This window comes from Peromyscus leucopus, chromosome 17, assembly GCF_004664715.2.
Source record: "Peromyscus leucopus breed LL Stock chromosome 17, UCI_PerLeu_2.1, whole genome shotgun sequence".
NCBI lineage: Eukaryota > Metazoa > Chordata > Mammalia > Rodentia > Cricetidae > Peromyscus > Peromyscus leucopus.
The window spans coordinates 47,230,883-47,246,118 of NC_051077.1; the positions used below are offsets into that span (position 1 = coordinate 47,230,883).

Below are 15,236 nucleotides of genomic sequence, written 5' to 3' on the forward strand. Positions count from 1 at the left end.
GGTGAATGCTCTATAGCAGCTGCCGATTTGGAAAGCAACCCTGCAGGCTGGGCTTTCCCTCAGCTCCTCAGCTGCGTCATCACCTTGGATGTTTCCATTTTGGGTGCTTTGTTTTTAAACATGTTCATTGTGTTATTTTTGAGACCGGGCATAGATGTGTTATCCAGACTGACCTTGAATCCCCAGCCTTAAGACATCCTGTCATCTCCGCACCTTGGATATCTAGACACGAGAACACACCCACTGTGTCCAACACTAAATAAGTTCTTTTTTCTTTTTTTATTGCAGGGTGAAAACAGAATGCTAATCGAGCTATATTTAACTGGTGGAAATTGGTTTAGCAAAATCAAAATTATCTAACATGTTTTTACTCTATGAATTACTAGAAAGTATCTAACAAGCCAGACATGGTAGGCCTACCTTTAATCCCAGCACTTGGGAGGCAGAGGTAGAGAGATGCCTGTGAGTTCAAGGGCAGCCTGCTCTACATAGCAACAAGCCAGCCATGCCTACATAGTCAGACCCTGTCTCAAAAAGAAAAAGTGTCCAATAGCTACTGAGGGAATCATGATCAATTACTGCTTATTATAGTATATTATTACCTAATTATTCTGCTTATAATTGCAAAATATAGAATAAGCTATATAATCACACAACCGTAGTATATGCCTAGTTTTTGCTAAATAAAATTTACTAAATAAAATGTTAGCATACTCTCTACCCCAAATAGTTTTACTTTCCTGATGGAGGAAACAGACTCCAAAGAACAATGGCTCCCAAACTGTATTTGCTGGCGTGATGAAAATGTGACAGTAAGGCCACCACACCAAGGATGAGATGGACAATATGTAAAAAAAATGTAATAAAAAGGGATGGAAAAATGACTCCGTGCTTAAGAGCACTAGCTTCTTTTCCAAAGGACCCGCGTTAGATTCCCAGCACCCACATGGCAGCTCATAACTATCCCTAACTCCAGCTCTTGAAGATTCAATAGGATTCAGCGCCCTCTTCTGGCTTCCTCAGGCACCAGCATGCACTTGGTGAATGCACACATATGAAGGCAAAACATCCATACTCATAAAATAAAAATCATCTTTAAAAACAAGTGTAACAGTTTTTAAAGGTTTTGGAATTAACCATTTCTTCTACTTTTTATTAGGTCACGTGTGATGTGCCTTTAATCCCAGCACTCAGGAGGCAGAAACAAAGGAATCTCTATGAATTAGAGGCCAGCCTGGTCTACATAGTGAGTTCCAGGACAGCCAGAGCTACACAATGAGAAACTTCGTCTCAAAAAAATAAAAAATAAAAAAATAATAATAAACAAAATAAAAAATTTAAATTCATCTTTTAATTCTACTCACCTTGTTCTAAAAATGATCTCCTTCTTTCAAAAAGTCTTGTGTCCATTTTCCCAATTGCTTTAGTTGGTTAGCATACAAAATAATGAGTTTCATTATGACATTTCACACATACATCCTATAAAATAGTGGGTTTCATTATGACATTTCACATATACGTATCACTGAATTTGGCTCGTCTTTCCTCCGGTCCCTGACCCCTGTCCCTCATTTCCCTGATTTCCTTCCTCAGCACAAACAGTTACCCTTCACCTTTAATGTCTGAATGTGTAGTTAGATTCCGCCTAAAGAGAAAACACATGATAGCTGTTTTTCTCACCCACCCACGACCCTGTCTGGCCCTCCTCATCCCCTTTGACCCCTTCTTCCATGCCCAAAATCCTTCTTTAATATATATCAATATATATTATATAGTAGATATAAATACATCTATATCCCTTAACTCCCTTTCTTTCCTTCCATACTTTCCTCTCTCCCTTCAACTCTCTTTTATTAATTACTTAACGATATACTATTGTTTGTTTCATTTCTCATTTCCCTCTTTTGTTCTTATGTGTTTATTGAGACAAGGTCTCCCTAGGTAGCTCAGGCTGGCCTCAATCTCACAGCACTCCTCTACCTCAGCCTCCTGAGTGATGAGTAATGAGCATGAGCCTCCATGCCACCAGGTTCTGTTCGTGTCTTTGGAAGCGTCTCTTTGATTCACTGACTGCCGCTCATATAAGTACCTCATTGTTATTGCTACAATGAATCTGAGGTGGGTCTAGCTACACAGAGATGATGTAGTGCCCTCTGGGACACAGAGTTTGACCTCCAAATGAGAACAGGTTTGAATGTGTTTCTATGTGGCATTTCCAAATACCTCATTAATGAAAGTCATTATTCTCTTCTTGGTGATCTATCCTATTAGGGTGTTTCTACCTGAACGTTGTTAACAGGGCCCTTTGATACCATTGCATATGACCTGGGTCTGAGAACATCATGGAAAATATTACATGGTCTACAAAAAAAGAGCCTTCTCAGTCTTTTGCAAATGTTGGCCGAAGTATGAATATTTTCCTTATGCTACTCTCTTTATAGAGTTCACAAACACACTAACCAATAAATTTTTGAGAAAATACCAGCAAGCCTCACCCTTCTGCACCCTCACTTAAGAAACACATTCCCATTCATTCCCTCCCCCCGAATGCAGAACTCACGGAACTACAGCAACCAGTGAATTCAACTTCAGCGTTAAAGGGGTAACTGCAATAAAATAAAAATTTTAAGTGCTTAGGAAAAGTAGCTCCAGACTCACAATGGCTTACACTCCTGAATGCTGCATGAGATTTTAAAATACAGTTTATACAAACTGAAATAGAGTTAAAGAAGAAAGGAAAGTGTTTTAAAGATTAAAAGTCATTAGGGACAAAACTCCTCTCCAGCAACCCAAATCAATGACTTCTTTCATGTTTTTGTTTACGTGTGTGTGTGTGTGTGTGTGTGTGTGTGTGTGTGTGTGTGTGTGTGTTGGGGGCATATGTATGTTTCAGAGAGAGAGAGACAGATTGTCCAAGGACAATTTCCAACTTGGTTCGTTTCTTCTACCAAATAGTTTCCAAAGATTGAGCCCAGGTTCTCAGGCTTGGTGACAGGCGCGTTTTTTCCACTGAACAGTCTCACCAATTCCCTAAAGCAACTAGTAACAGCATACTCAGAAGCCTAGAAATAATGAAAGAGGCCTCAAGAGCTTTTAAGTAATTATCATAGACCATGGATTTTACTGCTACAATAGAACCTAGAGCAGCCTGAACACTTGCAATATTGTTAAAATTTTTCAAATGAAAAATATCACCAAATTGGATCTCAGCACTTGGGATTCAGAGGTAGGTCTGTGAGTTTGAGGCCAGTCTAGTTTACATTGCAAGTTTCAGGACAGCCAGGGCTACATAACAGAGATCATGTCCACAAAAAAAATAATTAAAAAAAAAAAAAAACAGAAAACTGGCTAGATCATACCTATAATCTCAGGAAGAAAAAAAAATTATCCTAGAGATGCATCTCAATTGGTAGCATGCTTGCCTAGCATGCACAGAGAGCTGGACCAGGCCCTTACTTCCAACATTTGGGAGGTTGAGACAAAGTCATCCTCAACTGCATAGAGAGCTGGAAGCCAGTATGAAATACAGAAGATCCTACCACACACAGAAAAAATTACATGTTTTTTTGCTTGCTTGTTTGTTTTTATCTGAATTAGGTTAGCTTTTAGACACTGCAACGTACCAAATTCCATTAAAAATCATAAGGTTTAAATACATTTAAAATAATGAGCAGACACATATTTTTCCTAAATGTCCTCGAAGCTAAAGGTTCTTCCTCCAAACATACACAGTCTGTCAAGGCACACTGCTTTAGAGGTTATTTATGCATGCATGGAAGGCTGGGAAAAATTAGGAAGAGACCATGTCAATTGACCAAAGTTCTCACCAAATGTGACATCTGAAGCCACAGGCAGGAAAAATTTTCTCCCAGCTTGACAGACACATTGAACCCCCTTTATAGTTTCTATTTCACGAATCTCAAAACCTACATGGGAGCATGTTAGTGACTCAGGCCACATCCGTAGGTTTATGTCCTATGATGACTTAATTTTCAACATGAATTACAATTGCCATTCCCCCCAGGTGACAGTATTTGGTATTGTACTTCCTTGGTTATCAAGTATTGTCCATCTTGTTGCAAAGACTTCCTCCTCATCGTCACACTGTCTAACAAGACCACGTTAGTCTTTTTTATTATGATTAGTTTATATCTTTATTTTTGCTGTGTGAATGTTTTGTCTACATGTAGGTCTTTTCACCATGTAAGTGCCTGGTCCCTGTGGATGTCAGAAGAGGGCATCAGATCTCCTGGAACAGGAGTTACAGGCAGCTGAGCAACTGTATAGGTGCTGGAAATTGAACGAAGGTCCTCTACAAGAGCAGCCTGTGTTCTTAACCTCCCAGTAATCTCTCCAGCGCTCCACATTATTCTTAACAAATATTGAAATGATGTTTACTTGAAAATTAAATGTCACATGTGGCTGCATGTAGTCCTTCCTTCACAGTTTTCAGGGTTGTTCACCAGAGGACTTTGGTTCTGATTTAGCCAGACTGAGGTACTACAACATACAAAGAGGAGCTGCGTTTGGCTTTGTTGTTGTTTTAACATTTGTTTGCTTGTTTTGTGTGCAGGGGCAGGTGGATGTGTGGATATGGCTGCACTATGGAGAACGTGTGTGTGTGTGTGTGTGTGTGTGTGTGTGTGTGTGTGTGTGTGTGTGTGTGTAGGGCAGAGGACATCCATCAGGAGTTGGCTCTCTTCTTCCATCATGTGGGTTCCAGGAACCAACCTCAGGTCCTCAGGCTTGGTGGTGGGCACCTTTACCTGCTGAGCCATCTCACCTGCCCAGAACCATGCCTAAAGAACAACCAGATCTGAAGGCTCATGTATAGTGAGGACTTTATGTACAAAGGCTCAGAATGAGAAATAGTACCAATTTAGGGCTTTAACACAGAACCCTACTGGTGATAAAATTATGTATGACAGACACTATGAATATAACAATAAAGTAGGCCAGGTGGTGGTGGTGCATGCCTTTAATCCCAGCACTTGGAAAACAGAGGCAGACAGATGTCTGTGAGTTTGAGGTCGGCCTGGTCTACAGAGCTAGTTCCAGGGCAGCTAGAACTGTTACACAGAGAAACTCTGTTTTGAAAAATCAAAAACAATAAAGCTCAGAGAGATGGCTCATTTCCCCTCAAGAATATGAGAAGGAAGACAAAACTGTGCGCTGGCGTAACTATTAGCTTGCACACTTACAAGTAATGGACTGGCAAGGTGGGTACATCTAACATGTTTTGTCACTCCTTTTGAAGCATTAATTCCTTCATTAATGCATTGAGAATCTACTACAGACCCAACAGACACCTTGAATAGTCTACCCTCAAAGTGTACAGTCACTATCCTGGGTCCAGAAAATGACAGATCCATTAGAAAACCTGTTTTTAAGAAATGGGAAAGAGCCAGCAAGCTGGTTCAGGAAGTAAAAAATGATTGCCAACAGGCTGGATGGCCTGAGTTCAACCTCCAGAAACCCACGTGGTAGCAGAGAACCAACGATGACGGAAAGTCGTCCTCTGACCTCCCCATGTGTGCCGTGACATGCAGGAGCCCATACATACTCACACGCACACAAATAAATAAATAAGTAAAAAAAAGAGGGGGGGAGGAAGATATACCAATACATAACTTGGCAACGCGAAAACTTAATACTGACATAAAAATGTGTCTTAAGCTCTGAGAGCATGGTTTTCATTAGGTATTTGGACTTGTTCATTTATTATCTTAGTGACATTTTAATCCTGTTTATCTCCCAGACAATTTTAGAAAACTTAATTTATAAGTGGTCCTAAGTCATTCCAGCCTCCTGGCAGCTCTAGTATGTTTGACTAAGAAATTAAAGGAGAGGATGGCCCTCCAGAGAGAAGAAAACTCCAGCACAAGCAATTCTCAAACTGTGGGCTCTCAGAGGATCTTACAGATATGTTCTCGAAGTCTTTTTTCACAGCTCTGATTTCTGTCATAAAGGAATGGGCGGGGGATGCAAGGATGTGGATGAGAATGAATAAGGCTCCTTTGTGTAGCTTGCCACAGGCTATCCTTGTCTAAGGAAAGACAAGCAATACAGACTTAACCAAAATATGCCTATTTTAAGACATGGGTCTCCATAAATCCTCTTTAAATAGCCTGCTGGAAAAATAAACACCCCGAGTTACCTGTCTTTCTTAAAATAAAACTATTAATAATTTTTTAGAGATTTATTGATTGTATTATTTTATGTGAATGAATGTTTTGTCTGCATGTGTGTGTGTGTGTGCATTTAGCTATATAGTGACAACAGGGTACATTCATTTTGTAGGGAATAAGACCATGTGACAGTATCTTTGCAAAGGAGGAAAATTCAGATATTTTCTTCCTCCTCTTTTCCCCAAGTGCTTGGGGTTGGATGCAGACAAGATAAGTGAGTGCCCACCACTGACTGAACTATATCCCCAACCTCTGATTTTTCTCTTCAGCATTTCAACAGAAGAAGGACCCTGCACACTCCAAATCCTATGAAGGCAAGCACTAATTCCTTGTGTGCCACAGACATGAAGATGTTGTTAATTCAGAACCGAACTTGGAGGCATGCCTAGAGAAAGACAGCTATGTACAAATGTGTCCCTGGGCTCATTATGGGGCCGAGCATGGTGATACATGCCTGGGTGTTCATGACTCAAATGAATCAGACCACAACCACAAATTAGGGCCTGGAGAGTTGACTCAGCAGAGAAGAGCATTTGTTGCTCTTGCACAGGACCCAAGTTCTATCCCCTGCACCCAATGGCAGCTCACAGCCATCTGTAACTCCAGTCCCAGGAGATCCAACGCCCTCTTCTAACCTCCAAAGACACCAGACATGCACATTCACACATGCAGGCAAAATACTTATTCACATAAAATAAATAAATCTTTCAATTAATTTTAAGGACAGGACTATTCTTCTCTCTTCTTTTGATAGCCACAGATAAAAGGAAGAAAGAGAAGAGAGCAAGATGGCATGTTAATATTCACTGGCCTCTCCAAGCTGACCTCAAGCTGACCCCAGAGGTACCCAGTAAGCACTCACACAAGAGCAGGGGCAAATGTGGATCAAGCGCTCAGAAGCTGTGGGAGAATATGTGACCGCATTTTAAGAGGACAATAGCCCAAAATTCCTGAAATAAAAGAAACAGCTTACAAATGATTATTCTTTACTTTTTAATTTAGTATACAAAGTATGAGATGTCGATATATATTGAATACCAATCCAAAATTTTAAGTATTTTAAGATGGTGTCTGCTCTAACAATTGTCTTGCCACCATCAAAACTTAGACAAAAATCTACATGTGTGTCGTATTTTAGAGTGTGCTTCTACACAGTACTGGTAGCTATGTATCTATACAGTAAACACATGAGAATTCTTTTGTTGCTGTTTTGTTAGTTTTCACAATGGATTTGAGTCTTGGGAAAAATCCATTTAACCAGCTGATTTTTCTTTGTTGGGAGTGTGGGATGGTCAGTGATTGTGCCAATTTGAAGCTGTTTCCAAAATCATAGCATCTAATCCCCAAGTGCTGGAGAAGTCCAAAATCTGAGTTAACATTTATGGAGTTCCCACAATAATAAGACTGATTTTCTCTAGTAAATGTAAACAAAACCATCTGTGCTAACATCACAAACGAAACTACTTTGTTAGGACCACAGCACTTTTAAACCAGAAACTGGACCCTGCCTCCTCCAACACAAACTGTTCCATTCTGTAAATGCCTTCAGCATTTCTAGTAGCTTCTCCTGTGTCCACTGTCTCCATGTTCGCAGCACCCAGGATAGAATGGGGAAGGCCACAACCATGGAATCGGTATGCAACAGACTTTTTCCAGAATTGAGGCTGTTATCGGAGTTGGACATTGAATTTCATCTTCTGTGAAAGGGCATACCCAAGGCAGGATAAGCAGAGGGCTGGATGCAGGTCTTGTGTCCATAGTCTCAGCACTTGGAAAACTGAGGCGGGATGATCATTGCTATTTTGAGGCCAGCATGAGGTATACACAGTAGGTTAGAGGTCATCCTAGCTTTGTGATGGTACACACCCTGCACTGTCAAAGGAAGGAAGGGGGAGTGGAGGAGAGGAAGGAAGGAAGGGGGAGGGAGGGGTAGAGGAGAGGAAGGAAGGGAAAGAAAGAAAAAAAAGAAAGAAAGAAAGAAAGAAAGAAAGAAAGAAAGAAAGAAAGAAAGAAAGAAAGAAAGAAAGAAAAGACTAAAGGAAGAGACCTGCTAGATGGCTTAATGGGTTAAGGCACTTGCTATCAAGTTTGAAAACCAGTATTCAAGCCTAGAGACCCATAAGGAAAGAGAGAATGTGCAAGCTGACCTCTAATGCTGTGGCACACATCACACACACACACACACACACACAGAGAGAGAGAGAGAGAGAGAGAGAGAGAGAGAGAGAGAGAGAGCAAATGCATACATGTAAAAAATTTTATAAAAATGTGCTAAGGATTTATTTCAAAAGACCTGATAAACATGATAAAACACTATATATATATACATACATATATATATATGAAGAGCATTTATTAAATAATCCCTAAATTAAAGTGGAAGTAGTATTTGCATTATCAGAGATACATTTTCTTTTCATTTTTGAGAAATCTATTTTGGTGTGAAATGACAGTTACAGTCAAAAGTTTAAAAATTAATTCGTGGCGGAAAAAAAAAGAGTTATAGCTCAGTTGTTCTTGCATAGGACCAAAGTTCCCAGCACACACATGGAGGTTACAACCATCTGAAATCCCAGGTCCAGGCGTCACAGCACCCTCTTCTGGCCTCCACTAAGAACAGGCACACACAAGGTGCACATACGTTCATTCAGGCAAAACACACAAACCCATAAAATAAAAACACTTATTTAGTTGTTTAAAAACTATTGGTCAGGATTTTTGCGGCCCTAAACATGGTGAAATATATGATTTGAGTTTAGCTGTACATCCAAGGTGCTTCTTGAGGGGGTCAAATTGCTGTAAATGGCAATATCTGGGTAAAAGTGAAACTTTCTGGATTTATATAGTCGGTGTGATTTAGGCAGAGGAACTAGAGACCTCATTAGGACAGCATCCCTTCTAGACCTGAACATGAGGGAGCTGTCTGCCATGAGCAAGCAAATCAGATAAATTATGGGCTTATCCCAATTCCCCTGACAAGCAAAACCACAGCAAGGCATTTTTTAGCAACCTAAATTTAACTTGAAAGGTTTATTTAGGTTCATTTAAAAAATACCCTTTCTTTAAAAAAGCCTTTACTTGAAATGAAATATCCTTAAATGAAGTTTTTTTAAATGATTGTTGTAGAGCCAGGATGCTTTTTACAATAAACAAGTTTCTATAAAAAGCAAAATATTTACTAGCCTCAGAAAGTTATTCCTGAGTGTACTGTCCAAGGCAACTCTCTGGGTTTTATTTAAGCGTTTGCCCTGTAATATTCTACACACCCCACCTTCGTCTTTTAGGATAACTCATTTGGGGACAGTTTAAGATGTAAGTGGAGCATCTGGAAAGAATTAAAATTTCCCGCAACATAAGCAGTTCTTCTCTTTGGCTAGGTTTTATTCTAAAGAGCCATATCATGAATTTTTAAAGAAATAGAAACATTCACAGATGAATGGATTCATGCAGTTCCAATCATTACTGGGAAGGGAAGAACACACTTAAACACCCTTCCCCTTTGAGCTCATTTGATCTCCCAGCTAGCTTCCGAAGGGTCTTCTCTGTGACATTGTCAAGGGCATGGTTGGGATACCATGTCCTGAGGGATAATAAATTCAGAGCCTGGAGAAGTGCCGCTTCGCTCTTTAAAACAAGCACACATTTCCTCCTGTGCAACACTCATCACTGGCGCGCATTTTACGATTTTTTACATTTATTTGTGTGACAGCATATGAACGTGGCCATGCACGCCGTCACTTTGAGTGTAGCGGTCGGAGGACAGCCAGCCTGAGGGAGTCAGCTCTCTCCCTCTACCATGGAGGCCCTGGAGACTGAATTCATAGCTTCGGGTGGGCTGTAAAAGTCTCTTCGCCCACTAAGCCATCTCAGCAGCCACGCGTGCTGTTTTTGGTTTTGGTTTTTTAAGTCAAAATTCACTACAGAAATTCTTGCTGATTTACATCTGAAATTTTTATTCAACTTTTCTTCTAAAAGGCAATTTAACTATTTAACTGATTCTTTATATTACACTTCTGGCATGCTCATGTGTGTTATGGCATGACCTTCACCATGGCCTCATTTGGTAATGAGCAGTTTTGCCTGTTTGGGAAAGCATGCATTTACTCAACAAGGTACCCATTGAGTGGTCACCATGCCAGAAGCATTTATTCAACAGATACCCACTGAGTGGCCGCCATGCCTGAAGCATTGCTGCGTTAGTTTCTTTGCTGCCTTGGCCACCAGAGCCAGTTAAGGACCCAAGGGTCTCCTGCAGCTTACAGTTGGAGATCTATTCCACTGTGCTGGGGAAGACGCCGTGATGGAGGAAGAAGGCAGGGGGTCACATTTCATTGGCAGTCAAGAACCAGAGAGTGAACAAGAAGTGGGACTGAAGTATAAACCCTCAAGGCATGCCCCTATGATCCTCCTCCAGATCTGGTCCGCCTCCTAAGGGTTTCACAGCCTCCATACCATTACCACCAGTGTCTGGTGTTCAAACACCTGAACCTACAGGGGACGTTTCATATCCAATCCGCAAGAACTGTACGAGACATTTAAGGTTTAAAAAACAAAAAAAGTAAAACCCCTAAGCACTAGTTACTAGAAGAACACACAGGCCAACAAAAGAAATGCCATAGCATAGGGGATATTAACTGTTACTACTCATTAAGAACTCTATATCTATCATCTCATTTATCATGCGGTTGTCATTTCACGGGTGTGAAATGTGACTATGTGACCATAGTGAGAAGGTAATTAATTGGCTTTCCCACTAGCACTCAGCTGAAAACAAAAAGCAGGACTTGAACTCAAGTCCTCTAACATTGAAACTATCATTGTCTTTACCCTGTGCTTTCCAAAGAATCATGGAAACACATAGAAAGAACCCCAGTGCAGAAAAACTTGGGAAGGCATGAAAAATCCAGTTCCAAACACCTTCCACTGATGCTGAGATGGGTAGACAGGTCATGACCTTCAGCAATTTCATCCTAAATTCTTTAGGAAAACAAGTTAGATCGCCAATGAAAATACCCGTTTTGTTCACCTGAAGGAAGAACCATGAAGATACTCTCAAAGAATAAGCACTAAGTTCCTACCGAGTAAATGGTCTGTCAGACTGAAACAAATCAAGACCCCTCACTTTAAAACAAATAAAAGGCAAACATCTGTGAAGAAGAAAATTGTAAGAACTGGAGGAAAGTCAACCAGGCCAGGATACCACCAGCAGTAGGGTAGGCAGTGGTTCTGAGACATCTGATAAAGACACTCCACTGAAGACCTATAAAATCAATCCTTAATAATAAGATAACGAATGCCAATACTGTATTTTATGCACCCAACAGGGCCAGGGGGAATGTAGCTCAGTGAAAGAGTGTTTATTCTTAATTATTAATGATGCTGAGAAATTTTTAAAAGTGCAAACCTGTTTTTCTTATTTATTTAATGCTTGTCAAATCATGCATCACTGAATGAACTTAGGAAATTATGGGACCTTTTACCCTTTTTAAGGTTCCTTTGTATTTCTTATTATCTTTCCAAAGAATGTGAGTGCAAAAGACAAGAGACTTTATCCCTTAGGTCAACCAATGTGGTACATGGTAGAGATGATTCTTCGATATTGTTCATGTCAGTTTCCATAAAAAGCTGCCCCTTTGGTTTGGGAATATGCTGGCCTGCCATACACCAGCCCTAAATTCAACCCCAAGCCTGAGCAGTCTGAGCCTGAAATATAAGGTTATAGCCCAGATCAGTCTCTCCTCCCTTCTGCTGGCCAATCACAAGTCAATCAAGAATGTAACTTCTGGCAAAAGCCCTGTTGACTCATTCAGTCCAAAAATAACTCTTGACCTTGTGTGGTTCGGTTCAGATTCTCCTCCAGAATCTCACATCTATCTTCACTGACTGTCAGCTCCTGCTTGCCTGTAATCGGTTCACACTAATTCATACCAAATTGGCTAGGCAAAAATAAAAACACACACTCCATCAAAATCTCTGTTTGTTTGTTTTATTTTGTTTTGTTTTCAAGCTCTGTAGGTATTTTGTCAGCATAACATGTTTCATCACAATATTTGGCAAATATATATTGGCACTCAGGAACTTTAAATTTTTACAGATTTGGGGGAAATAGGTCAGCTGTGAATCAAGTTCACTTCCCAAAAGCAAGCTTGAACTACATGTAAACAATTATTGTTCCAAACAAATTGATTTTTAACCCTGGACAGAACGGTCTGAGCATTTGGATCCTATTACTTAGATATAAATTAAGAAAGGTTTCTTTCCTGCATATTTTAGCAAGTCAAAAATCAACCTGATTCTTATTGAATCGTCACAGAACGTGTGTAGATATTTTTTTCACTGACGATTTCAAAATGGGATTTCCTGATTGTGCATATATGCATGAATGTGTACATGTGTGCCTTCTGTTTGCTTGCATGTCAGTGGGAGGGTTCAAAACCAACATCGGTACCTTCCTCAATCACTCTTCACCTTCCTCTTTGAAACAAAGTTTCTTGCTGAACTTGGTGCTTGGTGGTTCAGTTGGGTTGACTGGCCAGCAAGCTCCTAGGTTGCATTGCCAGCACAAAGGTTACAGGGGCTCCCTGCTCAGCTTCTTCCGTGAGTTCTGGGGGATCCCATTCAGGCCTTCATACTTGGGTGACAGGCATGTTACTGATTGAACCATCACCCTAGAGACATCTCCGGGGCCTCCTTTCCCTGCAGCAACACTTTGTGGATGTTTTCTAGGACCTGATTTTAGGGTTTTCAGGGCAAATTCATCCACATCCTTTCAATTACCTTATTTGCATTATTTTTCTAAAGGCTTATTATTTGATCAGCCCATACACTCCACATTGAAAGACCCAGATATCTCTATTATCACCTATCGTAATCCTTTCTATACCATGGGAAAACTGCTGGCCACTGGCTAAACTATGCAGGCACCTGAATGCATGGCTCAGCAATAGAGACTTATTAAGCCTTCATAGATTGCATCCTATGACGGGAAAAAAAGAAAGAAAAGAAAGGAGGAGGAAAAGAAAAAAGTCAGGAGTGGTGGGAAACACCCATAATCCCGTTAGGATTTGGAAGCTGGAGGATCAGGAGTTCAAGACCAACCTCGACTACATTTCAAATACAAGGCCAAGCTAAGCGACCAAGAGACCAAGTGAGGAAAGAAAATGGGAGGGGGAGATGGAGGAAGAGAGACTGTCCATGTCCTGCAGTGAGAATTTTCAGACAAGCTTTTGTGCTTTCTTCACCGTTAAAAAAATAAATTTAAAAAAGCATTCCATGCTGATTGTAGCGCTCAGACCACTTTAGCAGGCCTTTAGGATCAACAGAAAGCTCAGGCCTAAATCATTTCTAAAGAGCATAAATATAACCCAAAAGGTCCCAAAACATGGTTTAAAATATCCTTGTAATACTAAGCCCACAGCCTTTAACATAAATCAAAACGTGTTTTAACATACTCTGAAGGAAAAATGCCTAACACGATGGTTCCAGGAGATAAAACCGGGTCATGAACTATTCATCTCAGAGCGGTTAAAGCAGAAGGACAAAATGTAATGTTCTGTTTTCTCTTCGTAAGGCCATCTGCAGTTTCAGAATTTGTATGCCTGTCAGAGATTCCCTTTTCCACCCTGGTAAGAAAGGGCTGCATCTATGCACACGGCGCGACACCTAGATCATCAATATCCTTTTAAAATTTGCCAGCATCCACAGTCTAATGCTCACACATGGGTAGAGGTGGGTGCGCAGAGCCTGCAGCGCCCAATAAGCTGGTCCTTTGGAAATTCTCAAACAAATGATAAATGACTCTTTCCAGTCTCCCCTGAGACCCCGCCTTCTGCACCTTATTTTGCACTCGTGTCTGCGGGGAAGGTGTTCGCAGAAATTCCTGAGAACTCACGATTTCATGCTGTTTAGAGTTTGACCCATCTGTGAGGGTGAACACCCAAGGATCAAGCTCTGGGATTTGCTTGCCTGTTACTCCCGCCCGCATCGCTCCAACCTCCCTCGCCTGTGTTCACCGAAAAGGGAGTGGGAGATACGAACGATGGGGAAGAGGCTGGGCGCTCGGTTCCTTTCCCACTTCCCACCTTCCATCCAAGCATCCTCCACCGGGAATCAGCACCGGGCCCACCTCTCCTCCTTCCCGTCCCTGGGGCCCCTCAGCAGGCAGGGTACTTACCGGGCTCATGGATCCCCGGGTTGTCAGACAGTTCGATGACCAGGAGCTCCCGGCCTTCGAAGCTGCGCCCGACTGTGTAGATCCTGCTGATGGCGGTGCACTGCAGCCAGACGGACACCAGCGCCTCGCGCAGCTCGGGGTAGCGGTGGTACTCGAAGGAGATGCCGTCCTCCTGCTGCAGCCGCCGGCGCCGCCGCATGCCAGCCGCGGGCGCCCCGGGGTCCTGGGCTTCCGCCGCCAGCAGCCACCCGCCGGCCACCAGGGCAGCGCAGAACGCCAGCAGCACTCGTCCTCCGCGCGGGCCATCGCGTCCTCGCGAGCTGCACCGCAGGCCTCTTTTGTCTGCCGGGCCCGGGTGGAGTTGGCGAGCTCAGCACCAGCCTCCTCTCGCCTCACCTTCCAGGGCTGAAAGAGCTGTGGTGCGCGCTGGGGCCACCCAGAGGACAGCGGTGACGCGGCGGCTCTGCGCGCTCCACTACCCGCCCCGGGGAGCGGGAGCCAGGAGGCCCAGCACAGGGCTGGCAGCCGCCAGGGATGCTGGCGTGATTCCTTGGCTCAGACCCACGTCAAAAGCCAAATGGCGCCGGGGACCAGGCAGGTGGAATGACACCTAACGCCTCGGCTCGGGAAGGCTGTTGTCAATGAGAGGGAACCAGGACCCAGGACCATGCCTGTAGAAAACACATTCGTGGGTTGTTAGGAGAGCCTTTTAACGTAGCGTCTCCAGGATTTCCACCTGGGCGCATCAGAATGTAGGGCGGGGTTGAGAAGCAACCAGCTGCTGCCGCCTTCTGTCCCTGAACATCACTGCGTTCAATAGTCCACATTTAAGGGTTGTGATGTCACCAGAGCAAGGTCCGGCTGGAAATCAGAAC

The 15,236-nt window shown here is 42.3% G+C and overlaps 1 protein-coding gene across 1 annotated transcript in view; it reads right to left on the bottom strand.

Annotated features, from left to right (window-relative positions):
• Cpe (carboxypeptidase E) overlaps window positions 1-15,034 on the bottom strand; it is a 99,949-nt gene extending 84,915 nt beyond the window's left edge. Inside the window, exon 1 of the mRNA XM_028881020.2 lies at window positions 14,362-15,034. Coding sequence (XP_028736853.2) covers window positions 14,362-14,560 — 199 coding nt within the window. The 5' untranslated portion in view covers window positions 14,561-15,034. The remainder of the gene's footprint in view (window positions 1-14,361) is intronic.
• Between the last annotated feature and the right edge of the window lie 202 nt (window positions 15,035-15,236).